At 27.3% G+C, this 26557-nt stretch overlaps 1 protein-coding gene across 1 annotated transcript in view; it reads right to left on the reverse strand.

Moving 5' to 3' along the window:
* The window catches only part of LOC107447177 (oxysterol-binding protein-related protein 9), a 50087-nt gene that overhangs the window by 17052 nt on the left and 6478 nt on the right, over window positions 1–26557 (reverse strand). Inside the window, exons 6-13 of the mRNA XM_087150104.1 lie at window positions 24310–24387; window positions 23172–23222; window positions 12046–12139; window positions 10470–10556; window positions 6601–6715; window positions 5938–6014; window positions 2071–2097; window positions 1026–1188 (exon numbers count right to left, since the gene is read on the reverse strand). Coding sequence (XP_087006230.1) covers window positions 1026–1188; window positions 2071–2097; window positions 5938–6014; window positions 6601–6715; window positions 10470–10556; window positions 12046–12139; window positions 23172–23222; window positions 24310–24387 — 692 coding nt within the window. The remainder of the gene's footprint in view (window positions 1–1025; window positions 1189–2070; window positions 2098–5937; window positions 6015–6600; window positions 6716–10469; window positions 10557–12045; window positions 12140–23171; window positions 23223–24309; window positions 24388–26557) is intronic.

Genomic DNA, 26557 nt, shown 5'->3' on the forward strand with positions numbered 1-26557 from the left:
TTTAACTTCTTTTCCTAGACTCTCTTAAAAGCATGTAATGTTTCCAGAATTTGTTGTTAGTTAAAGCTCAATATGGGAAAAAGAATACGGTATTAAGAAGACATTAACTTTCCAACATTAAATGCGTGTATTTGCTCTGGGGCAGAATTTTTTCTGGCTTTCTGTGACATAACTATGTAATTCTAATATCTTTCTGCAAGATATTTATAAAAATATCAAATATACACGTTACTAATTTAAAGTAACAGAAGCGTCAACTTCGAGAAAAATATTTTGATCAAATAAAAGAATTTTTTGAATTAAATATGTAATTTTTTTTTCTAAAATTTTGGGCGATATTCTCGCATTTTGTAGGGGAATAACACACTATTTCCTTTTTTGAATTTTGTTATTCATCATCACATTAAAATAAAAATTAAAAAAATTGCAAAATCCTTAGCAGTAACTACCGACAAAAAAGATCGACGGCGAAATCACGCGAATCGGACTCTTCAAAAAGTGGTTACTAAATGCGCGTTTTCAATTCGAGATTCAGTTGTTGTAATAAATAATATCCTATTGAAAATATCAGATTTTAAAAGCTACGTGAAAGTCAATAGTAATACTGCATAAAAAATTTCTGCAGAATAGAAAACTAATCTTTTTTTTATTTCATTACTCTTCATTTTTCCTTATTCTGAAATGAAAACAGAAAAATAATAAGCATTTTTTCCCCACTCCTTTGATGTGCGGAAAGGCATCTTTTAAATATAATTCTGAAGAAAAGAAAAAATTTTTCGAAAATTTCAGCAGAAAAGAAAACCAAAATTTTTTACTCCACAAAGGAGAACTCTTTCTGCAAGAACTCGGTAACAATCGGCGACAATGTCGTCGCGTCGCCACGATTCTGCCACGGGGCGTATTTGCTTACAACAACAAGCTCGCTATAACAATTTTATCAGCTCTTGAGCAGCATTATAATGAACTTTATTCAGATTCTTTAAACATAAATCAAATATTACTAATAATAAACATGAAGAACTTGCCTAATGAATATGTCTGGGTGGGCAAAGAAATCAGCATACATTTCCAAGAGAGATCGTCGTTCCAAGATGAAAGTAGGGAGAACAACTTTTGTTAAATCCATTCCAATTTTCACTTGCGACAATAAATGGCTTATCACACTACCTTGTCCTTCAAGGGATCCTACTATTGAATTATGCTCAGATTAATTACTCATCATAATACATACATGATATTTATAAAAATATAATAATTTTTCTTTATAAAAGTCACCCATAAAAGGTAGGTAGGTAGGAACTTCATTTACGGCACCCTAGAGCTGTACAATGGGCTATTGGTGACGGTCTGGGAAACATCCCTGAGGATGATCCGAAAACATCCCATTGTAATTTTGATCCTTTGCAAGGGGGGTAACTCTCTTGCTTTGGTAGCCTGATGACCTTTGCGTGAAGTTAAGCACTTTTGCTGTCGAACAGTTTAACGAGGACCGTTACTAACGCCCCCGGTCTCTACATTGGCTGATCAAAGTGGTCACCCACCCGCTTACTGATAGCAGCCAGTGATGCTTGACTTTGTTGTTCTACTGGGAACCATCCATAAAAAGAAGTATTCTATACTTTTTTAAATTGTAACTGTGAATTGTTAATATGTGATATGTAAAAACAGGTATTTAATAAATTACCCACCATAAATTGCAGTGAATAAAAAGTCATTGTTTTTTATTGTTGAGTAACTTAACTAATAACGAAACAGTTACTTTTAAAAGAAAGATAATAAAGAGATATAAATGTAAAGAAAAATATAGATCCAAATTTTAAAAAACAGTTTATTTTTTCAAGTGCTGTTTCTTTCTTTCATTCACTCTTTTTTTCCTTTTTGGATGGGTGGAGTCATATATCAAAAATGGCACAACTTTAAAAAATTACAAAATCCTTTTTTTTTCACTCTCATTATAAGAATATACCAGATCATTTTCTTTTAATTAAAAAGAAATTGATACATTTGTTTTTATTCGGTTGTATGTGAATATGAGACTTTTAACTATAGGTTAATAAGAGATATACTCACACTCTTCTTCCTCATCTTCATACAAAGCTAAAATAGAATAACAAAAATCAGCATTCTTCACAAACATTAAGAGTAATGAATAATTAAGAAAATGAAGTCATGCTTAAACATGTATTATACATAGTATAGCAAAAGACATACGAAAAGTAATTATCAGGGCTCGGATTTTGCTGATCTTATTCTTATAAAATGCCCGTAAAAATGCAAAAAAAGCCTCTAAAAACCAACACAAATAACCTTAAAATAAAATAAAAAATAAATTTAAAAATTTCTCGAAAATGTGTTTTGCATTAACTTATCTTCAAAAAAGAAAAATATAAATCATAACTCATATTTATAAATTTTAAAAAAAAATTTTATAAATAAATTAAGTACGCAACTTGAATTTAAATAAATAGTAAAATAAAAAAAAGTAAATAAAAAAATACATATAAATCCAATACTTAATCAAAGAGTGAACTAAACATGTGATCCCCATACATTTGTGAAGAAAATATATGCGAGCCCATATTAAAAAAAAAAAGACTAAAAAATTAGGATTGTCAAAAGGTGATCACAGGTTACCCATTGGCAAAATGGTTGTTGTCCAATTTTTTTTACCCCTTTTATTTGTGATATTCACCTGAATTAGTATTGAAAGTGATCCAGTTTGAACTGTAGGTTAGAATTTCTGGATTCTTAATTAGAACAATGAAAACAAAAATATTGTTCAAATGATGAAAATCTATTTTATTCACCACTCAGGAAGTATTTATGGGATCTCTCTGGTTCTATATCACAAAAATAAACTCGCCAATTTAATGCATAACAAAATTAATAGTGCAAAAGAAGAATTCTAAAACAATTATCAAACAGCGGCGGTCGTCATAGCAACGCATGCAATGACGACACACATGCACTGTTTACTATTAATCTTGAATACAATTTTGGCAATGGGTAATAAAGATACTCAAGCATTAAAGCATTATTTATAAAATTAATCATGATATGAGTTTTTAGAACTACCTGTGGGGATTTTACAGCAAAAAATTCACAACTTTTTTGAAAAAAATTTTGTCCGCATGCTTTTTTTTAAACTTTGATGATTGTGGATGGTATCTAAATATTACTTTATAAAATATTCTTCTAAAACCATTTTATGTAGATAGAACGGGTTCTACAGCAGAAATCAAGCTAATCAGACCAACCTCATTCCCTTATGAAAGCATAAAATTTCTTCCTAGGGAATTCCCTCTGGCTAGGAACTACTGATATATACAGGGTATCAGCTACATTTTAGATTTCCAAATCCATGACTTTCCATGACTAATTCCAAGAATTTTTCATGACTTAGTATTTTCTTTGACAAAAACACAACAATAAATTAAAAAAAGCCTTATAACATTAATTGAAATAATAGGTATAACCAAAACTGTTATACTCTTTATCATCATATTTATTTTTTTTAAGAGAAATGGAACAAAATATTAATTTTTCTCTTTCAAATTAGAAATAGTTAAATAAATTCTTCATGATGAAGAAAAATGAAATTCCTCTCTGACATTAAATCTTCAAACCAAAAGATTTAACCATTAATTAATTAATTACTAAAGATTTATTAATTTGAAAGCTTTGTTGTAACATTTGAAACTATAATTACTATTTATTATAAATAAATAATTATTATATATAAATAATTGATTATCATTAATAATTGAAGTTTCCTCAGACATTCAAATAGAATATTATGTTTTTTAATCTAGCCACTTTCAACAGTGATTCTTTTTCTTCTTTATACCTCACTTAACATAGAAATAAAAGAATATTAGCAAAATAGAATTATACTACATAAACTGACCAAAATCTTCAATTGCAATCAATAAGTATTAATTTTGTGACAGGTGCTGCCATCTAGTTCTAAATACATATAAAATAAATTTTGAGAAAGTAGCTTTTAATGCGACCAGCATGTTTAAGTTTTGTAACTTTTTTTTTGTTGAAGAAGTCTCAATGTATATAGATTGAAAATAACTTTTGTTTTAATTAAGTAAGTTTTTTGCTAATTTAAAATTTTGCATTACTCATCTATAACAACCTAACAGAAGTCAACGCTAAAATTTAAAGAGAATAATTTACTAATTTAAATCATCGTAATACGTGTCACTAAATTTTCTTCTGAAAATTATTTGTATAGAGTAAGGATGAGACTTTATTTCGAGGTTAATAAAATGCTGTTTTGATTTAAAATAGTATTAAACTATAAAATATTTCTAAGTTTACATATTAATTTTATTGCTATGTTAATCAAATCAATGCTGAACAACTTAAGAATATAAAAGTAAAGATTTACTTCATATATATGAGCTCATAAATAAAAAGTTTTATTATGATATAAATATATATAATTATTATAAATTAAAATAATTTTAAATTAAAATAATTTTAAATCTAAAGAACTGAATAAAATTTCAATTTCAATAATTACATTTTTAATTTAAATAGTTAATATTAGCTAAATAGTTGAAGTTTCTAGTCATTACTAGTTTAGAAATAGATATTTTTCTTCAATTGATAAGGACAGATTTTTACTAAAATTGAATATTATTTAAATGAAACTTTTTTAGTAAAGCTTTACTTCTAACTTTTTTTTAACAAAAAGAAAACTAGAATAAAAAATGTTCATTTTATCAAATAAAAAATAAGAAGCTACAGTTGTTTATGTGAAGTTAAAATACATCCAGGTACTGAATGATTAACATATAAAAATGTTTAAAAAGATTTTTATAATTTATATCAAAATTTAAATTAAAAATGCATATTAAAATGCATAATTTAATAAATTTGAAATAAAAAAAAACTATAGAAATGTAAAATTAGTTTGTAGTAGTTGATTTATAAGTTTAAAATGTAAAGTGCGAAATATATGTTCCTGCGTCACTGCTGGGGATCGAACCCCTGACCTCTAGATTTGTAGACTCGAATTTAATTAACTTCAAATTTCTTTTAGTGTGTGAAAAAAAATTTCTTGTATTTTAAGAAAGGGCATACTGGTGGTAGAATATATCTTAGAATAATGAACTCAAATATTATTTACTTACTATTTAAATAAAGAAAATTAAAAGAGTGTGAGTCTTTGATTGCAATGTTAAGAATAGGAAAATTCTACAAAAAATAGGACTACACCAACTACTAACACCAACAGTGGAGTGTAGTAACGGCAACTGGCTTTTTGGAACTATTTGGGCATAAGTGGTTTGTCTTGTATAACATTTCTCTGATATATATAGGTATCAAAAAAGTTTTCTTTTTTTTTAAGCATTCTATTATTTCTGCAGTTAACATAAATTTTAAGTTTCAATTTCTTTTACTATATGTTTTAATACAGTTATATGTCAAAGCAAATTTTAAGAGCTAAACAACATATCAGTTTGAAATCTATGTTTCATTACAAGGTTCTTTTTTTCTTTTTTAAATTTCTTTAAGAACATTTTTTGATGTTTTTATCAAGAACTTTAAAATTTTGATTATAGAATTAAGAACAAGTTTTTTATATTGTTTCTTTTTTAATTTTCAATTTTAATTTGTTATTAGGTAGCAATTTCAGTTTTATTTTTCTTTACTAAATACCAGTTTTCTCCTTATCTTTAATATGTTTTACAGTAACTTAATTATATCAATAAGGGATTCAACATCTGCTATTTTATCTAATTTATTTTTGCACAAAAAATGCTGCAGGACTGGAGGAATCAATTTCTATGAAATTGATTTAATAATTAAAATAAATTCCATGAGTACTACTGTACTAGGCATTCATACAGGTCCACATTAAATAAGAATTAACTGAAAAAATAAGATAAATTAACTGAAAATCAAAAAGAAATAATTCACCATCATAGTCTTGAGTTGTAAGTTTGTGTGTACTTGATGGTCTACGGGTAGGAGTTTCCTCCACTACTGTTTCAGAGCTGCGAAGTTAAAACATTAATTAATAAATATTAATAAACATAACTAATAACAATTAATTAATGCTGTAAGAAATAAATATTCTAATACATAATTTTTTTAAATAATTGGGTCAGAAAAATGTTAAAATGTCAGACTAACATATAGTTTGTCTATGGTAAGAACACCTCCCGCCATAATGTCTGAGGCCCTGTGCTGTTATGGAAGCAAGAATAGCCTATTTCAGGGAGGGTAGTTTCTCTTCACTCTGGGGCTGACACAATAGACCAAAGAAAAAGATTCCCTTTCTCTCGCCGACTAGAGCCAAAACCTGCCCTAAACAGTGACCCCACACCCCTACTTGAAATAGTTAAACCTTGTTACCATAATCCCCGCCACGGGTCCAGACGAATGGCTAGGGGAGTTTTTACTTTAGACAAACTATACCCAACATAATATTGTCATCTTAAAAAAAGCAGACTGTATTTATATCAAAGTAATATGCATTATTTACACACATGTAATTTTAATTTCCTTATTCAAGTGGAGATAATAAAAAAAAATTATCAATAATTAACATTCTAATTAATAATAAATAACATAGTGCACCTTGTATTCTGGATGGATCCAATTGTTTCTTCATTTGCATCAAAAAAGTCTTCTTCGTCGCTACTCGAATATGAAGTTTCAGGCACAACTAGGTTCATATTGCTTGGTATGTCTTCTAAGAGGAGAGGGAAAAAAATCATTTATTTTTTAAAGGCTTCATTTAACAAAAAAAAGTTTTTGAAACTCAAATATTGAGTTTGTGTTTCCCAACTCTAACTGAATATTTTTTTGTGAAATCTCACTACAATGAAATCAAGTCCGATAGAAAAATTCACAATGAAGAAACTTCCATGAATGGAGAATAAAGATTTTTGCAGTTATTTAAGTAAAATAATGACTTATAAAATTTATAAAATAATGACTCATAATATAATCTCTTGAATTATGAGAATGAATAAATTCGTTAGAATGAATGATGAGAGAAAAATGTCCAGAGATGGGTACACGAAATAGTTAATTTGTTGTACAGAAAAGTGTGTTGGATTCCAAACTCTCTCTCTCTCTCTAACTGTATACTTTTTTGAATGTTACAAAAATACAACAAAAATACAATTTCCCTACAATAAAATATAATCCATTTGAAAAATTTCTAAACAAAGAAGCTTCCAGACCATGGAGGAGAGAAATTTTTTGCAGAAAAAATATTTAGCAAATTATGACTCATACAGACATATGTTATGAGTTCGTCACATACAATTCTATTGATATGAGTTATCACTAGAATGAATAACAGAGTAGAATGAATAGCAGAGCCAAAATTAAACTTATAAACATCAGTAAAAATCATGAAAATATTTTGAATGTTACTAATTTTTCCAATTAAAGAAATTTTTTGTAGAGAGATGGTAGCAATTGGGAGAGTTTGCTATAAAGCGATTCAAGTACTTTGTTTTTCATTGAACAGAACATTTAAGATGGCCACTATCCAGACAAAACCAAATTCCCAGAAATTTAAAATTTCTAAGCATCTTTTTTAATATAAATGTTTGTGGGGCAATGGAACTATAATTAAATTAACAATTAAACTCAACAAATTTAATAAAGAAAGAAAAAAAGTAGAACAGCAACATCAACAGCACAGAGCTGCCTACATGGAGCATTATTGGACAAAGACTGTTCTATAGATAGTTCTAAAGAAACAATTAACAGTTAAATGAGAATTCCAGGACTTTTCCCTTCAAGATACTCTGCCGCCGTCCAACAAGGAAATGGATGGTTCCTCAAGGATAATACTCGATAACAAATCCTACAAAAATTAGCACGACATTTATATATGCATTAAGAATTTAAAATAAATGTAGAAAATTGTTGTTTTTTTTCAGTCTGAATTTATGAATTGTTTCACACATAAAAGTTTCTAATCATTAAATAATTAAGAATTCTAAGCCATTTTTAATAAATTCAGCATTGATTTTACAAAAAGGCATATATATATAGGTATAAATTAATTTTAGAAAGAGCTTGTTTGATAAAGAAAATGGAAATAACAAAATTATAAATTTAAATTATTTATTAAAATAGCATTGATGAGAAGAAATATAAATGAAATTACTATAAATTTTTGTAAGCTAATAACTAAAATTAAAAGTTTTTCGTGAGAAAAATAACTGGAAATAGATTCGCGAGAAATTTTTCTCAAAACTTACGAAATTTTAGCGAAATCATAGATGTTATAAGAAATACGATGAAAATCAGCATGAAAACACAATGATAACTCTTTATGAAACACATAAAAAAGTTATAAAATTTCATTTTTTCAAGAATATTAATACTTTTATTTAAATGTAGAGATTTTTAACACAAAATATGGCACATGGTTATTGGAACTGATTGGTTGTTGGAAATTAGCACTATGGACAGTTAAGGATAATGCTCTTCTTTAGATTTTCAAAATTTAATAATTGTTTACTTTCAACATACAATTCATTGATTGTTGCTATGTAAGCATTGAATTTGTTCATCAATTCTTCTTCATCCTCAAACATCGGAATAAAGTTAAAAATAAAAGAATTATCATCTGCATGAAAAACATCTAAATATTTAAATTGGCAAGGATAGAAAACTCTGCTTGCTTTAAAAAAGATTGAAGTTGGTTGGCGAAATCAGTGGGCAGTATTATTTCGTACGATAAAGTATGCCTGAATTCTTACTTTGCAGAATTTTAGAGTTTTTCGAGATTTTGAGAAATTACTTGCTGTATATTTGCTTTGTAAATCTTTTGCAAAATCAGACATCTCATTTAAAGATAACATACTAATTTATTCCTTGTTTTTCAAATAAGATAAATTGATTTATAATTACAGATGAATATTTTTCAATTTCTTTTATATCTTTATTCAATTCTGCATCACAACATTTCTCAGAAATTGTGCTTATCAAAGAGATACTAGTATTTGGTTGTTTTATCAAAGAATTCTGCATATTCCACTAAATCTTTTGCATGAAATAAAGCTGCCTCAAACCAATTATTCCAGATGGTTTGCACAGGAACCAGTGGTAAAGAGGAGTTTTTGTCCATTTTAATGAGAAAAACTCGAAATCAGTCTTTACATAATTCACCTTTTCAAATTAAATTTGCCATTCATTTCTCCAAAGAGATTTAAAAGGTAAGTATTGCCAGTAACATGAACAGCATTCAAGAATACTGCTTTTAAACTTTTTTTCCCAATGCTTTGTTTAAGTAGGACAAGTAACATGTAGTTGCGTCAAAATGAAGTTAGTAAATTTGACAACACTGTATAATTGCTTCGCTAACAGTTTTAAAATTGACATTTTCAAGCGGAATGTTTCCTAAGAAAAATGCAGAACAGACAATTAAATGTCGGAACTGCCGTCCTGTATTCCCATTGATGGAACATCTAGCACATTTAATATATAAGTGTCTGTAGTTTCATCCCTAACAATGCTTACACCCACGGCAGATTAAAAAAATATCTGACACTTGATTTTTATTAAATTTGTTAAGTTTTAGGCAGGAAATAGTTTCGTAAGTTGCTGGATCTTGGAATGACATCAATACCTTTAAGTGTCGAATAAGTATGCATATAGGATTAAGTATTAACTGGCTTGTCTGGTGGAATATTAGCCTTTGCAAAAACGCCAACCAACTTTGAAAGCAGTATACAACGATGTTGCTCTGGTTATTTGATATGGGTTTTCTTAAACTTTTAAATGCTGTCTGAATAGCATTAGGTTCACTGGCCAGCTTTAGATGAAGATTACTTTTTAAGTTATACTTCATCTAAAGCAGGGTTGAAAAAAAACGAGATCAACTTTGAGAAGATATCACACTTTTTGAAGTAAATGAGAGTCACGCAACACTTTCCTATTATCTATCGAAAGAATAAAAAGAGTTGCTATGCCGAATTTAATTGTTAAAAAGCATTTTCACATGTTTTTAAATTCAAAGGCACTAGAATTTCACTGCCTTGTGAAATAACCTGAGTGAACATTATTTCTAATTACTGGAAATTTTCCATAAAGAGGTTAAGTTTTCCTTCTCTTTAGTATTCCTGTTTCTTTTGTATTCCTGTTACACATCAGAGAGAAAAAGGTATCAGTGTCAATAATTCACCAAAAAGATACGAAGGCCACCCATCTTGTTACCACCAACATTAACTAATTTTATGGCTAGTTTACTATTATTATTTATAAATACGTTGAACAAATATTATAAATTTTAAAACTTCAGCAAAGCATTTACTGCCAGTATATTTTTGGTATTAATCAATAACTTGTTTCAAAAGAGTTTATATAAAATAAAATGAATAAATAAATCTCGAATTGTAATCAATTTTTGCACACACTGCAAAATTTTGAAAAATTTGCAAATTTTTGATTACGTGATTGAGTCAAATTAATTAGCATACTTTCAATATTGATGTCCTCCCTGCATTCCACTGCACATTCAACATTATCTGAAAGTGTGGCATCGGGTGTGGGTTTTTTTTCAGCACCTTTTAAAAAAGATTACATATTACTCTCACCATGAAAAAAAATCATATAAAAGCTAATTCAATTTAAATATAAAGTTGCCTTCTATCAAGAGCTAAGTTTTGGAGTTATTGTCATTAGTAGTGTTGTAGTAGTATTTATTTATCACAGTTTCAAAGGGAAAATAAATTAACGAATGATAATGATGACATGCTTAATGTTTCATTTCAACAAGAAATCCAAATTTTTATGCAAATTACTTAAAGGTCTTCTTTAATTACAAATAACCTATATTGAAATTTTTATCACACTTCATATCATACAAGATGACCAAAATAAAAAGGGCCCATAAAACAAATAGTGATAACTTTGATTTAATTTACATAATTTAGTTATCACTTATATTTATCAGGCAAGTTTGATTATGGCTAAACTATTGAATTTCTTTTTAATCGTACTTGTCTATTGAGCTAGGGATATATTTATAAAAAAATTTGACAAACAAAGCAAACAAATAAAGTAGAAAATATTTTAAAAAAATAAATAAATAAAATATTAAAACAAATTGTTTTTATTTGCACATTGTAATTATGTTTTTATTTGCACATTGTAATTATCAATTATAACCCTGTTTAAATTTAGTATTAATTTTTTAATTTGAACTTTTTTAAGTTCTTTTTAAAATGTATTACTAATTAGCATTATTTAATTATAAAAAAAATTTCAATAAAAAATAATAATTTAATAATATTCTAATTTTAATTCAGACTTAACAGTTACGAAGACAGTCCTTATTTGTCAGACAATAAAGAATAGATAAGATAAATTTACCCCTTAACACATAGAAATAAATTACCCTAATTAATCGAAAAAACTCTCATCAGAGCCAGTTGTTTTTCCCCTTTACCAAGCATCAAATTGATTCAAGCATTATGAATAAAATGAATAATAAGTTCAGAAGCAGAGAAGGAAATTACAGATCACTACTGACTGCAAGAATTCATATAAAAAATAAAAGGATAAAAAAAAAGGATTTAAAAAAAAAGAACAAAATAATGGCTGTTTACAGGTATGAGAGTGAAGAAAGGACAAAAAGTCTGAAAACACAAAAAATCTAACTTAATCATGACTTAAAGCTTATAAAACTATTTTGCACACACAAAAAAAAAAAAAGCTTAATTATTTTCTGGATTATTCAAAGTTTTTGTTTACTATGTATGAACATTGACAGTTCAGAAAACTTTACTTACAAATTATGATTAAAGAGAGTAAAATAATAATTAAGAAACACAGCAAAATAGTGTGGAAATAATAAGAAAAAATATACATTTAACACAGCAATTTCTTTCATTATTTTCTCTCTTTTAAAGTTTAGAAAGTCAGAAGAATCTCGTGCCTGTGTTTAGGAACCATTAACAATTTAACGCTTTAATGTTTGATTCAACTATTTTCTTTATATGTTTTCTCAGTAAGAACTATTATAAATAAACGTTAATTAATCAAACAACATACTTGATTCTTTCCCACTGGAATGTTTCAAACCATGTTCAGAGTTTTTAGACTTGCTGTAAGCATTATAAATACCGTTCACTGGATGTGTAGTGTTCTGAAATAACATGCAATTTGTTTAGTATACAATAGGAATGAAAAATTTTACATTCAATTAAAAAAACATCTAATTTTTTTTAATACAAAGATGCCAACTTTTAAACTAGCTCTTAGTTATCAGAAGTACAATAACAAAGAAATAGTTGCATTTACAAAATTTAAATTAGAGTAATTTATGGTGTACATATGTCTTAATTCTACATCAGTATATAATATTAAAAAAGTTAGCCATGAATTTAATATTTAATTTTTAAAAAAACTAACACTTAGATGAAGGTAATAAGCTAAAATTTATACATCACTGAAATTTTATACTTCATTATAAAATGATAAAATTAAATTAGTTGGAATCAATGTTTTCAATTTTGGTTGGAATTAGTTAAATTGGAATTAGATGGACTTTTTATCATCCTGCAATTGTATTACTAAAATATTTTTTTCTTTAGATCAGAATTCTTATGCCTTTTTATAATAGAACATTTAAGTTTCTTTGATTTATTTTATTTCTATCAAATCTTGTCTTTAATTTATTGCTTTTGAATTGTTTAAGCAATATAAAAAAAGAAACAAGAGAATTTCTTAACATTAAGGAAAAAATAAATAAAAAGTTGAAACTAATTATTATGTAATTTTTATTACTCAACCGTAAGACTATTTTTGACCAAAAAATCACAATTATTACAGATAAATCATAATAGTTGACACCTCTGTTAATATAACAAGAAAATTTAATTATAATTATCTTATATTAAAAAAGATTTAATTTAAATTTAATAAACGAGAAAATTAAACAGGATCCTAAAAGAGTAAGATTCTCTTTGTGCTAGTAGCAAAATAATATTGATAAAACAAAAATAAGCTGTTGCAAGTACCATTGTCAATAAAGAGTTGAAAAATGACTACTATGGAATCAATATAATAGCAGCAGGAAGATAACATGAAAAAATTGATCAATGAAAAAAACGCAAACTATAACAGGTACGAAAAAGGGTTAAGCGGATGACAAATAAGAAAGGGAGAGAGTAGGTTAGAATAAAGAAAAAAGCTAAAGCATTCAAATAATTTTTTAAACCATTTAAAATGCATTTAGCTTGGTCAATAGATTAGGGTTAAAAATGAATAGAGATCTTGAATCTTTAACATTTTCACTATAAAAGGAAAAAGATTTTTAAAAAAACAAGATTGGTAATAAGGTAAAAATTTAAGTATTTAAAGAGTGAAGTATAAATGCCAAAACAAAATAAAATAAATTGTATCAAAAACTAAAAGATAAAAAATAGGCATAAATAATAAAAACATAACAGAAAATATTTCTTTTTTTTACTTAAAATGACTTATTTTATACTATTTAAGATATATAATTGCTACTAACGTATTCAATAATTAGATATGGATGCCAATATAACAGTATGTAAAGCAAGATATTTTGATAACAATTAGAAACACCATTTAACATCAGCTAAGATGATTTTTCAATTGATAACAATATGAAACATCATATTAGAAACAAAATTTAACAACAAAATCAGAGTCTTGGGACCAATCAACAGAAAACAGATGGAAACAGGAAATATTAAATTAAGAGTTTTTGTACACATTTTTATTCCTTTCCTTCTTTCTCTTTTTAAAAAAAAATTTTTAAGTATTTTTTTTACGGTATAATTAAAAACATCTTATTTATATCAGCTTATTTTATTGCAAATTATAGTTGAAGCTACAGATGCCTAGTATTTTTTGGAACAGGTATTTTATATCTGCTACTGAATCATACCAATTATTAAAAAAACATTACTCCCAAAAGCCTGTACCAAAATATTAGACGAAAATTGTGATTCAATTATGTATGCAAAAGTTTATTTTCATACTTTTTATAGTGTTTAAACTGTCTTTTAGCCATGTTTGGGCAGTTAAATGTCTTGCAAGCATTGCCTATTATTTTCTTTATTTTAATTATTTATTTATTTTGAATTTTTGTAGAAAACAACTTAAATATTTTCAAATGATAATGAAGAAGAAAAAAAGAAAGAATATAAGTTTAGAAAAATTTGCTAAAAAAATCTATAACAGTAAATTTAGTGATTTTTTTTCCCCGTTTGCTTCAAATTCCATTTGACATTAAATTCACCACAAAGGGCTTCATAGTATATGATATTTTTTAATTAATGTGCCAATGGCTTTGAAATAAAAATAACATTTGCGTAATGTGTGAAAACTTTAAGATTGTTATAAATAGATTTGTTTGCTTTAAATATTAAAGTAAACTCATATTCTAATTTCTAATTTGTTTTTCTCTTTGTTTTTTTAAATGCCATGAAGCTGCTATAATGCTCTATTTGTACTTTATTTGTTAAATTATTCAGCTCGTGTAAATTGGTAGAGCTCAATCAGTTTCATTTTAATAAACATACTTTCTTTAAAACTACAAAAGGATGTTATTCGGACTACTTAAAAATGTATTAGAGGTATGTTAAATATAAATAAACAAAATAATAAAGTAAATTTACATTTAACTACAAGCACATTATAATGTTTATACTTACAACTTTAGGTACCCTTTGGAAACAGAAAACGAATTAAAGTATATGTCAGGCTCGTTGTCAATGTTATAATAAAAGACATTTACCGTTATGCATAAAATTACAATGCATGAGATAAAACTATTTAGCATTTTAGTAAACAAAATTATCAATCAATTTCAGCAAAATTCCTTAAATTTATAATGTCAGAAAATTTAAATATTTTTGCAAAAGTTGCACCAGAGAAAAGTTACTTGTTAATGAAGGGATGCCAATATTAATCCTGAAACAAATCTTTGAAAAAGAAAGTTTGTGACACAAGATTTTTAATCAGTTATAAAGTCCTAAAAATATCCAGTTAACACAAGCATGAATTGAAAAACAGGACGAGATTAAGCAAAAAATTAAAAGAATGAGACAATTGATAAACTTGAAAGGAATTTGAAGAAGAGCCTCAGAGCTCAAATAAATCTTGTTAGGCTAAATTAAGCCTTACCTATTGAAACACAGTGCCATAACGAAAGCAGAGAGCACGCCGCACTTTACTATACTCAATCCCATACTCAATATTCAATGAGACAATTCTTGAAACATAGAGAGTTGGTTTTTGCTGAGAATAGTTTTTATGTATTTAAAAAATTAATAACTCATTACGGGCATTTCTATTTCTTTTTTGCTTGCTGATAGATGATTGATGCTTAAAATAAATGATTTTTTTTATATATAAAAACTGTCATTTCAAGTGCAGCTTGATTCATCTGTTCAATCTGTTTTCAATTCAATTCAATCCGTTTTACACTGAGTAATTACGGGGGCTCATGAGCAGCAGCTAAAGGGATCTCTGCCCCTTTTGTAGGAATTAAATAAAAGATTCAGTGCTAATTATAATTTTTTTTTCTAGATAATAAATTTAACAATGCAATTTGAAATGGATCATTTTCAATTTAATATTTCAATTAGCAAATTTCATTATCCAGCTAGAGCCTCTAGGCACATAACTTTCTGGCTCTCTAAAGCATGTAATTTTCAAATTAAATATGCATATTACTAATGAAAAAAATGATTTTTACAAATTTAAAACATAATAAATCTGACATAGTAAAATAGATTATAGTAAATTTAGAATTCTAGAATACAAATATTCAACCCAATATAGTGATCAAAATTTCGATTTACTGTTTTCCTGACAAACTCTAAAAATAGGCGTTTTTTCTGCACAGGGTGGCCACTCAAATCAGATTTCAAATTTCCCTGATTTTTCCAGGTTTTCCAGATAAAAATCTTAAAATGTCCAGGTATTTGTTTCTTTTTTCTTATAAAGTGTAGGATGTATACAAGAAAAGTGTCTAGATTATAAAATAGTTTATTCAAAATTTTATTTTTTTTAACATATCATCTTGAAAAAAATAATTTATTTTGACAATTTGGCAAGATTTTTTACTTATTTTTTAATGTTTTGGTACAAAATTTTGAATCAAAAATCATATATTGACCGCATGAGCAAATCAAGACATTGAATTTTAAACTTGCAAGAATCGCTACATAGGTTTTTAAAAAGGTGTAAATACGAATCACAATATCGTATTCAAATATTTATTCAATTTTCAAATATTAATTCATTAAATAAATTTAATAATTTTAGTTTTATATGATTGTAAATTGTAATTATTTAATCAAAAATAACATATTTTAAAGATAACATCAGTGATAATTTCTAACTTATAGCTGTATATGAACAAAAAAATAGTCATCAGCATAATGATAAAAGTTTGGGTTGTCGTCAGCATAATATTAATAAGTTTGGGTTGTCATCAGCATAATATTAATAAGTCTGGGTTGTCATCAGCATAAAATTAATAAGTTTGGGTTGTCATCAGCATAAAATTATTTTCGGGTTGTCATCAGCATAAAACTAAAAGTTTGGGTTGTCATCAGCATAAAATTAAGTTTGGGTTGTCATCAGCATAATATTAATAAGTTTGGGCTGTCATCAGCATAAAATTAATAAGTTTGGGTTGTCATCAGCATAAAATTATTTTTGGGTTGTCATCAGCATAATACTAAAAGTTTGGGTTGTCATCAGCATAAAATTAAGTTTGGGCTGTCATCAGCATAAAAATTATTTTTGGGTTGTCATCAGCATAATATTAATAAGTTTGGGTTGTCATCAGCATAAAATCAATAAGTTTGGGTTGTCATCAGCATAATATTAGTAAGTCTGGGTTGTCATCAGCATAATATTAGTAAGTCTGGGTTGTCATCAGCATAAAATTTTTTTTGGGTTGTCATCAGCATAATATTAATAAGTTTGGGTTGTCATCAGCATAAAATTAATAAGTTTGGGTTGTCATCAGCATAAAATTAAGTTTGGGTTGTCATCAGCATAATATTAATAAGTTTGGGCTGTCATCAGCATAAAATTAATAAGTTTGGGTTGTCATCAGCATAAAATTATTTTTGGGTTGTCAGCAGCATAATACTAAAAGTTTGGGTTGTCATCAGCATAAAATTAAGTTTGGGCTGTCATCAGCATAAAAAAGTTTTTTTGGGTTGTCATCAGCATAAATTTTTTTTTGGGTTGTCATCAGCATAATATTAAAAGTTTGGGTTGTCATCAGCATAATATTAATAAGTTTGGGTTGTCATTAGCATAAAATTAATAAGTTTGGGTTGTCATCAGCATAAAATTATTTTTGGGTTGTCATCAGGAATGTCTAATGGAATTGTTTTTTTAAATTTTATTATGTAAAATTTAAGCAAAAAGATAAAGTAGTTATTTAAAGAGGTGTCTAATCTTAATAACTGTTTTACAATTATTATTGTGTACAATAATTAAATATAATCTATTATACTAATCTATTATATAATCTATTATACTAATCTATTATTATAAAAACGATTACATTGATACTTAACATTTAGTGAAAAAAAAATTACCAATTGAAAAAATAAAGCTGGAAATTATATTTTTCCTCAGTTCACATAAGAGACAATTATTACTTGAAAAACTACTATATACATTAATATTTCATTTCTTTTAATAAATACTGTAATGTGATTTATAGCAAATATATCAGTAATAATCAGTAATCTTTTTCCCCAAAAACAAATTAAATTAAATCATCTTCAAACATCTTGTGACAAATCCTATTTTTTCTTCTTTGCAAGCACAGAATGTAAGTTTTGAATATATTCCCTTCCAGTTTCTCTGATGTTGTAACACTTACATATACTAATAATCGTCCTTAGAAAAACAGTCACCTTTATAGTAACTAATTTTAAAAAAATGTACTTCTTACAAGAATCGTGATAGTTGATCTTAAAATTGCGTGAATATGAATAACAATTATGGGTTTTGAAATCACATGAATATGAAACTAGATATATGATTTTGAAAATGAGAAAATACATACAGGGATATAGAATTTTTAAAACGTGTAAATACAAATCACGATTCATAATTTTTAGATCGCGTAAATACGAATCATGATGCGTAATTTTTAGATTGCATAAATAAGAATTATGATGCATAATTTTTAGAATGCGTGAATGAGAATCCCAATGCCTTATTTTAAAATCACGTATAAATACGAAAATCAATGTTTGATATTATAAACCGCATGAGCAAATCAAGACATTGAATTTTAAACTTGCGAGAATCGCTACATAGGTTTTTAAAAAGGTGTAAATACGAATCACAATATCGTATTCAAATATTTATTCAATTTTCAAATATTAATTCATTAAATAAATTTAATAATTTTAGTTTTATATGATTGTAAATTGTAATTATTTAATCAAAAATAACATATTTTAAAGATAACATCAGTGATAATTTCTAACTTATAGCTGTATATGAACAAAAAAATAGTCATCAGCATAATGATAAAAGTTTGGGTTGTCGTCAGCATAATATTAATAAGTTTGGGTTGTCATCAGCATAATATTAATAAGTCTGGGTTGTCATCAGCATAAAATTAATAAGTTTGGGTTGTCATCAGCATAAAATTATTTTCGGGTTGTCATCAGCATAAAACTAAAAGTTTGGGTTGTCATCAGCATAAAATTAAGTTTGGGTTGTCATCAGCATAATATTAATAAGTTTGGGCTGTCATCAGCATAAAATTAATAAGTTTGGGTTGTCATCAGCATAAAATTATTTTTGGGTTGTCATCAGCATAATACTAAAAGTTTGGGTTGTCATCAGCATAAAATTAAGTTTGGGCTGTCATCAGCATAAAAATTTTTTTAAATTTTATTATGTAAAATTTAAGCAAAAAGATAAAGTAGTTATTTAAAGAGGTGTCTAATCTTAATAACTGTTTTACAATTATTATTGTGTACAATAATTAAATATAATCTATTATACTAATCTATTATATAATCTATTATACTAATCTATTATTATAAAAACGATTACATTGATACTTAACATTTAGTGAAAAAAAAAATTACCAATTGAAAAAATAAAGCTGGAAATTATATTTTTCCTCAGTTCACATAAGAGACAATTATTACTTGAAAAACTACCTGGTTTAGCAAATTAAAACTACTGAGAATATACATTAACTAGCTGCCCTTACTGTGGGAGCAACAATGGCCAATCTAATATGGTGTCCCTGAAAGAGTGGCCAACAAATCTGCCCTTCAGGTGCCTGTATGACCTATGTCATTATCCAGGTGGGCATTGGAGAAAAAAAATATTTCCTTTTATTTATTGCTAAGAATGTTTTTATGCTATTTTTTACTCAATTTTCGAATAAATTTTTTTAAATTAAAAATAACGATTTTACTTTTTTTTTAAATTTAAAATATTAGCAAATTTTAATAATAATTATTTATTCTGTTTAATTTAAATACCTATGAAAGAAAAAGGATAAATTATAAAAATAGAGAAGTTAAGCTAAAGAAGTATGAAAATTGTGTTAAAACTCTCTATACTATTTGCATCAAATTTTATTTATTTTACTAGGAGGCTCCGCCCCCTGCTCGCTAACGCTCGCCAACCCCCGAGAATTGCTACGCAATCCTATGTGGTTCATGCTGTGAACCATGGCTCTCTGCGCTCGCTTGCCAATGAACACAATGTTCTAGCACAAAGACATAGTATATTATCATCAAAGACATAGTATTTTATCATCAAAGACATAGTATTGTACTTATGTAGAAGAATTCTATCAATGTTCTTATTTGCTTTTAAAAAAGTATATTAGCTTATATATATACATGGTGAAAAAATCAAAACATTAGCTAAATAAGAAACATATTAGCAAAATAAATTATCTGAGATAATAACCCTCAAAAAGTCTTTCATTTTCAAGAACACAAAAATTTGTTTTATCGCCAAATGAAATATTTTTTGGTGATCAGCATTATTGAAATCAATTTCTATATTAATTAACATTTGTGATAAAGTACATAGCATTTTAGAACAAAATAAGGATGTTTTACATACAATAAATTAAAATGCATGGCTGTTAGCATCACCCGAGAAATACCACGTGGAGGTCGCCATGCTGCATTTCTAATCGGGGTGTTTTGATTTTGTCAGTTCCCCTTGCCTACTGCCAATAGAACTTTCAATTAAATTTTTTTCCAAAAAACATTTTTTTCTGCAAAGCTCTAAGAAATTAACACTAAGCATTTAGAATTTCTTTGAAAACACAATTATAGATTTGGCATCTTGGAGCAATTACTGAAAGGCTGTCAAATAACTTAACTCTTGACAGGCCAACATAAAGTTGTCCATGACTAAAAACTTGACTACATCTTTAACAGTTATTATTGCACTTGATCTCTGCAATCTACGCCTTCCATATCATTCCTCAATACTTTCTTTCTATACAAAAATTGCTATTTTAGTTTGAAAAATTACATGACAATCAGCAACTGTTTAGATAATTGTTTCGTATTTGATAAGAATTTCGCATTTTATAGCATAAATAACAGCAATTATAAATAAAATTTTGATGATGAGTTAATTAACTCTTTTTCCCCCGAAATTTTTTTTTAATTAAATCCCCTTTTAAGTGATTGCTTTTGTTTGCTGTATCTTTTATGTTTGTTATATTTAGTCGTTAGTCCATCTTCAAACATCTTGTGACAAATCCTTTTTTCTTCTTCTTTGCAAGCACAGAATGTAAGTTTTGAATATATTCCCTTCCAGTTTCTCTGATGTTGTAACACTTACATATACGAATAATCGTCGTTAGAAAAACAGTCACCTTTATAGTAACTAATTTTTAAAAAAATTTACTTCTTACAAGAATCGCGATAGTTGATCTTAAAATTGCGTGAATATAAATAACAATTATGGATTTTGAAATCACATGAATATGAAACTAGATATACGATTTTGAAAATGAGAAAATACAAACTGGGATATAGAATTTTTAAAACGCGTAAATACAAATCACGATTCATAATTTTTAGATTGCGTAAATACGAATCATGATGCGTAATTTTTAGATTGCATAAATAAGAATTATGATGCATAGCTTTTAGAATGCGTGAATGCGAATCTCAATGCCTTATTTTAAAATCACGTATAAATACGAAAATCAATGTTTGATATTATAAACCGCATGAGCAAATCAACACATTGAATTTTAAACTTGCGTCAATACAAATCGCTACATAGGTTTTTAAAAAGACGTAAATACGAATCACAATATCGGATTTTTAAATCTCGTAAATAAATCGCAACACGCAAATATGAAAAGATATGTTTGATATTAAAATCGTGTGAATAAGAATCGAGATATTAGCAGATTCCAGGCTTGGGACCGCTGAAAGGCTTGTCAGAAGCAGCGTCGTTTGAACTACGAAAATCGGATCCATCTGGAGGGCGGGTAAAAAATTCGAAAAATCTTATCTGCTGCGTGTAAAGGGGAGAAAATAGGTAAAATAAGTAAAAATGAGAAAGGATTGGTAGCTATGTAGTTTGAATTTTCTGTTCCTTTTTGAAAATCGGTGAATTTTCTGAAAAAGCAGAATACTAATTTAAAAAAATGAAATTTTTAGAAAATCTGAATTTTTGATAAAAAAGCTGAAATTTAAGAGATAAAAGTGAAAAAAGCGGAAATCCGCTAAAAAACGGAAAAATCTCATCCCTGAAGGACAGAATTTAAAAACAGAAGCTAATATCCTAATCCCTTCTTCCACCTCCACCACAATCTTTCCTAAATTGCAGTCCCATAGCGGTCAAAGGTTTCTACATTCGTTCAGCAACCGTGGGAGAATTTATGTGGCATTCTAGTTTAACAGAATGGAGCAAATTTTGATGCATGCAAAGTATCCCTAAGTTGATAATATTTCAAATGTTTGAGAGATACATTTCCGTCTAAAAAAAGTGGGTATAATGGATGAAATAATTTAAATTAAGAAAATTAATAAATATTTTAAATTAATGAAATTAAAAAAAATATCAAAGAAAAAATTTCCAGCTTTTCTTTAAAATTCCCTGATTTTTCCAGGTTTTTATCTAAATTTCCCTGATTTTACCAGGTTTTTTCAAGTAGAAAAAAATTCCCTGATGATTCCGTGTTTTCAAGGTTTTCCAGGTGGGTGGCCACCCTGCTGCACTTTCAAAACAAACGTTTTTTCCATTGACAACAAATTCAATGGATAGTAAAAGTCTTAATAGAAAAAGTCTTACACAACTATTTCTTTTGATGTTACTGCTGAATGATCATGAAAACTCTTGAAACCTCAATGAATGAAGAGATAGTGACAGGACCCTCTTTTATTCTCGGTGGTCCTAGGCGTTATCTGTGGTCAAAAATAGAGTGAAATTATGATAATTTTTTATCATTCACAGCTACAAGTGTATATTGCATGCTTGCAGGGAAATCCAAGTCTTCTGTATGCATTTATTTACATTTGTCTTATTTCAAAGCGAATGAATTAATCATTCATATATTCAAATTCGTCTGCATTCACTCTTTTTGTTGTTGTTAAACGCCAAAAAGGCCAGAGTGTGATTGTTCTTGTTTTCCAGTGGTGACATCTATAGCCAATAATTTGACTTCTGCTACACCCATTTATAGGGCAGACCTATTTATACATCCATTCATTCATCCGCAGATCGTAATTTTGATCTAGACCAAAGAACAATCAATTTCCAATTCAGCACCCCAGAGGGACCTATGGGAACATGAAGGACTTTGTGACTCAACAGATTAATTGTGCACCAGTTACTAGAGGGGAGCTTTTGGTCGGCTGGATTTAAACTCCCGTTCTCACAAATGGGAGTCCAGTGCCCCGCCAACCAGCCTATTTGGGTCTTTTACTCTTTTTGTGAAATGCTGTAATAGATGGCTTAGCACAATGCATTATCACACGTTCTCTAATGCGTATTAAAAGATATAATTTTAAAATTGTTAACTTTTTGTGCTAAAAATTTTCGAATGTAGTATATTCATAATGAAAATACCTCTTACGACCTGTATCTAGTTGTAACAACTCATTTGTATAACAACATCCACAAAAAGGAGTAAAAATATTTGCACTAACCTTTGCAATTTGTAAAAGTACAATGGAATGTTTCACAGCTTCCAATACAGCCTAGAAACATAAAAAAATATTTAATTAATTATGCATAAGTATAACGAAATATTCTCTTAATAAAAATCCCACAGCATATTTTATTTACATTTCAAAGACAAAACTATTACATAAAAAAAAAATTTAAATGATAATAGAAAAATTTAAAAACTGAGACAGTACTTTAAACTTTAAAATGAAAAATCAAAGCTAGCCGAATAATAAGGTTTAAAAAGATTTTAAAAAAAATTTCAATTTTATCATTTATCACACTTTTCTTGAGAAGTTCAATTAACTTAATCAGATTAAATATATAAAAGTTAGTACATTTTATTTATTTATTAACTACAAAACTTTATATTATAAATATTGTAGTTGAACAAGAAAAATAAAAAAAAATTTGGAGAAATGTAAATTTTTTACTGATTTTACAATAACAAACTTATTTGTATGATTGCACAATATTATGCCCACAAAAAAAAAGTATGTGATTAAAGTTAACATAAATATTTAAAAAATTAAATTGAAAAAACACTTGAGAGCTTGAGATTAGGATGAAATATCATTTAAAAGAAAATTTTTACAATCTCTGTAAAGATTGAGGAAAAAATACTTATGAAAATACTGTTTAAAACTTATTGTCCTTATTAACTAAGAGTAATAAGCTTTCTTCTTTTCCACTTTCTCTTGAAAGGATTAATAAATCATTTTGTAATATCATGTAAAAACATGGAACTAATAACTAATACAGCTCATATTAATATCATAAACTTTACTATTTGATATCGTAAATTGTATGGAAATCGTAAACAGTAAGAAAGCAAGACAGTTACTTCTTCTCCTACTATTAATAAAAATTCGTATCACATAAACATTGTCATTATTTCTTTTAATTTTCTGATAAACATAAAAATTATTATTCAATATATAATGCCAAATAAAAAAAAATTCTTATATTTCTTTCCCAAGTTTTAGAAAAACTTTCTGATCGTTAAACTATAAAAGGGATGTAGCTAAAATTTAATAACAGAAAATATATTAAAAATGCATGAAATATCTGCAAACATATGAAGTACATAGTGTGCGAAAATAATAAGCTCAAACTTACATTTGCATTATCTCTAACTGAGACAAGTTGATTACGGTCTTCATCAGATGCACAAGTATTAATTGTATTGTCTAAATCCTTAAAAAAAAATATTTATAAAAATAATCACTTTTTAAGCAATTACTATAACAAATATTTTTTTTAAATGAACCAAACTAAAAAAATTATTAAAAGAGTACTAAAGTTCATGAATTGTACATTAATTTTTAATTGTTAATAGAGGCTCAGGATAGAAGAGTTATTCTAATTTCAGCCTCTCTTTTAATTACCCAATCAAACTGATAATAAACAGTTGACCTGTAACAGTCTATGGCTTAATCAAACAGTAATAAAAATGAAAATTCAATTTTTGTATCATCCTCTAAAGACTATTTTGTATAATCATAATGCTACAGGATTTCCACAACTGCACTTTATTATCTCTGTAATAAAAAAAAATATGTTAACCAGCATTTTTTTAATACTTGTGTGGAAGATGGTTTGATGATGCGAAGAAGGCACTCCAGTTAAACAAATGCAACAATATTTTTTAACTATTTAACTGTCATGCCTAAAATAATCTTGGACACAGCACTGGTGTTCCAAATTGTCACGCCGGAGTATTACTCAGGGTAATTTCTTTTGGTGCATTGTATTATTATACCCGAATACACATCGGGAAAAGTTTATTTCTGCTTCATCTCTTGTCAAATCGGAATCTATCACAGGAATCATCAATTTAGATGCAATTTAGAATAATAGATGGCAGCACTTTACTGAATGTTTCAATGGATAAGGGTTTATGTCCAAAGTGCAAGGCATTTTTTTGCAGCAAAACGGCATCCAGTTCTTGAAACGTTATTTAGATGATTCATTTTTTTAGAAAATAATTAAATTAATTTATTTTTAGAAAATAATGCTCCACTACAAGCGAACTTTACCACTGCCACATTGAGTAACAACCGCCTCAAGCAAATATGCATTAAAATTTTCATGCATGTAATTCAAAATATAAATTTTTATGAAAAAAAACTAATTTTTAACTAAGTATATTTTATTTTGTACTAAACATTTGATTTTTGCAAGAAAAAAAAATTACAATTTATGTACTAAAAACATAAAAATAATTTGACAGTTAAAAGGTTTAAACAATAACGAAAATATATTTAAAAAAATGACATAGAGAATAGCATCTCCTATCCATGAGCCTGAGAGTAAGCCTGACTCTCACAAGGTTCCCACTCTATTTGCAGAAAAAAATTCCCTGACTTTTCCAGGCATACCAGGTAAATTTCAATGAAAATTTTCATTAAAAAACTTTGATTCTTTTATTTATTATGTGAAATATTAGATTTTCTATGTAATAAGAATATTAAATGAGGATGGAAACATTTCAGTTTGACTAAAATGTGAATTTTTTTCAACAAATAATTGTAATAGATGTAAGAATTATATAACTCGAATCTCAATAACAGATTACTGTTACTGACAATATTAAGACTGGTCATTTTCCAGGTATGATATAGGAATATTCTAGGTTTTTGCAAAAAAAAATTGCAACTTTCCCTGATTTTTGGAGTTAAACAAAATTCCCTGACAATTCCAGGTTTTCCTTGTTCTCCCTGACCCATGGGAACCTTGCTCTCATTGGTTTATGAAAAGTGTGTGAGGAGAAAAGAGATACTCTATTGGCCAATTAAGCCATACATGTTTCTTAATAAATATTAATCCCCTCTGCAGAGGATCAAAATTGTGATGGCATGTCTTCGGATCATCCTCAGGGGTATTTCCCAGACCGTCGCCAATAGCCAATAGCTCTAGTGCGACATAAATAAACTACAACAACAACCTAATAAATATTAGAGTGGATATAATACCAATACTACAGATGAATTCCAAAGTGATATAAATATTAGAATACAAAGATATTAAAAAAAAAAAAAGAAACCCAAAAAAAAAAATATTCTATTTCAATTTCTATGCCAATATTCATTTATTTAGAAAAATAATCTTTTAACAAAAGGAGTTAAAATAAGTTTAATTTTTGAAGAAATGTTCATAACTTCATGAATATAAGCATAAGTTATAATAAATTTACAAATAGATTTTAATGCAGGAGATCACAAATAGGTCACACACAAAAAATCATTCAACAATATTTAGCTTGTCGTGTTTTGTAGGTAGCATAAACTGTTCAATTTAAAATCCTGACAGAGTAAAATTTTTGATAGAAAGCTATAATGGCTGTGGCTAATTTTTTTCTGTTTCG

The sequence above is a fragment of the Parasteatoda tepidariorum genome, chromosome 1 (genome assembly GCF_982258835.1).
Source record: "Parasteatoda tepidariorum strain Cologne lab strain chromosome 1, Ptep-v5.0, whole genome shotgun sequence".
NCBI lineage: Eukaryota > Metazoa > Arthropoda > Arachnida > Araneae > Theridiidae > Parasteatoda > Parasteatoda tepidariorum.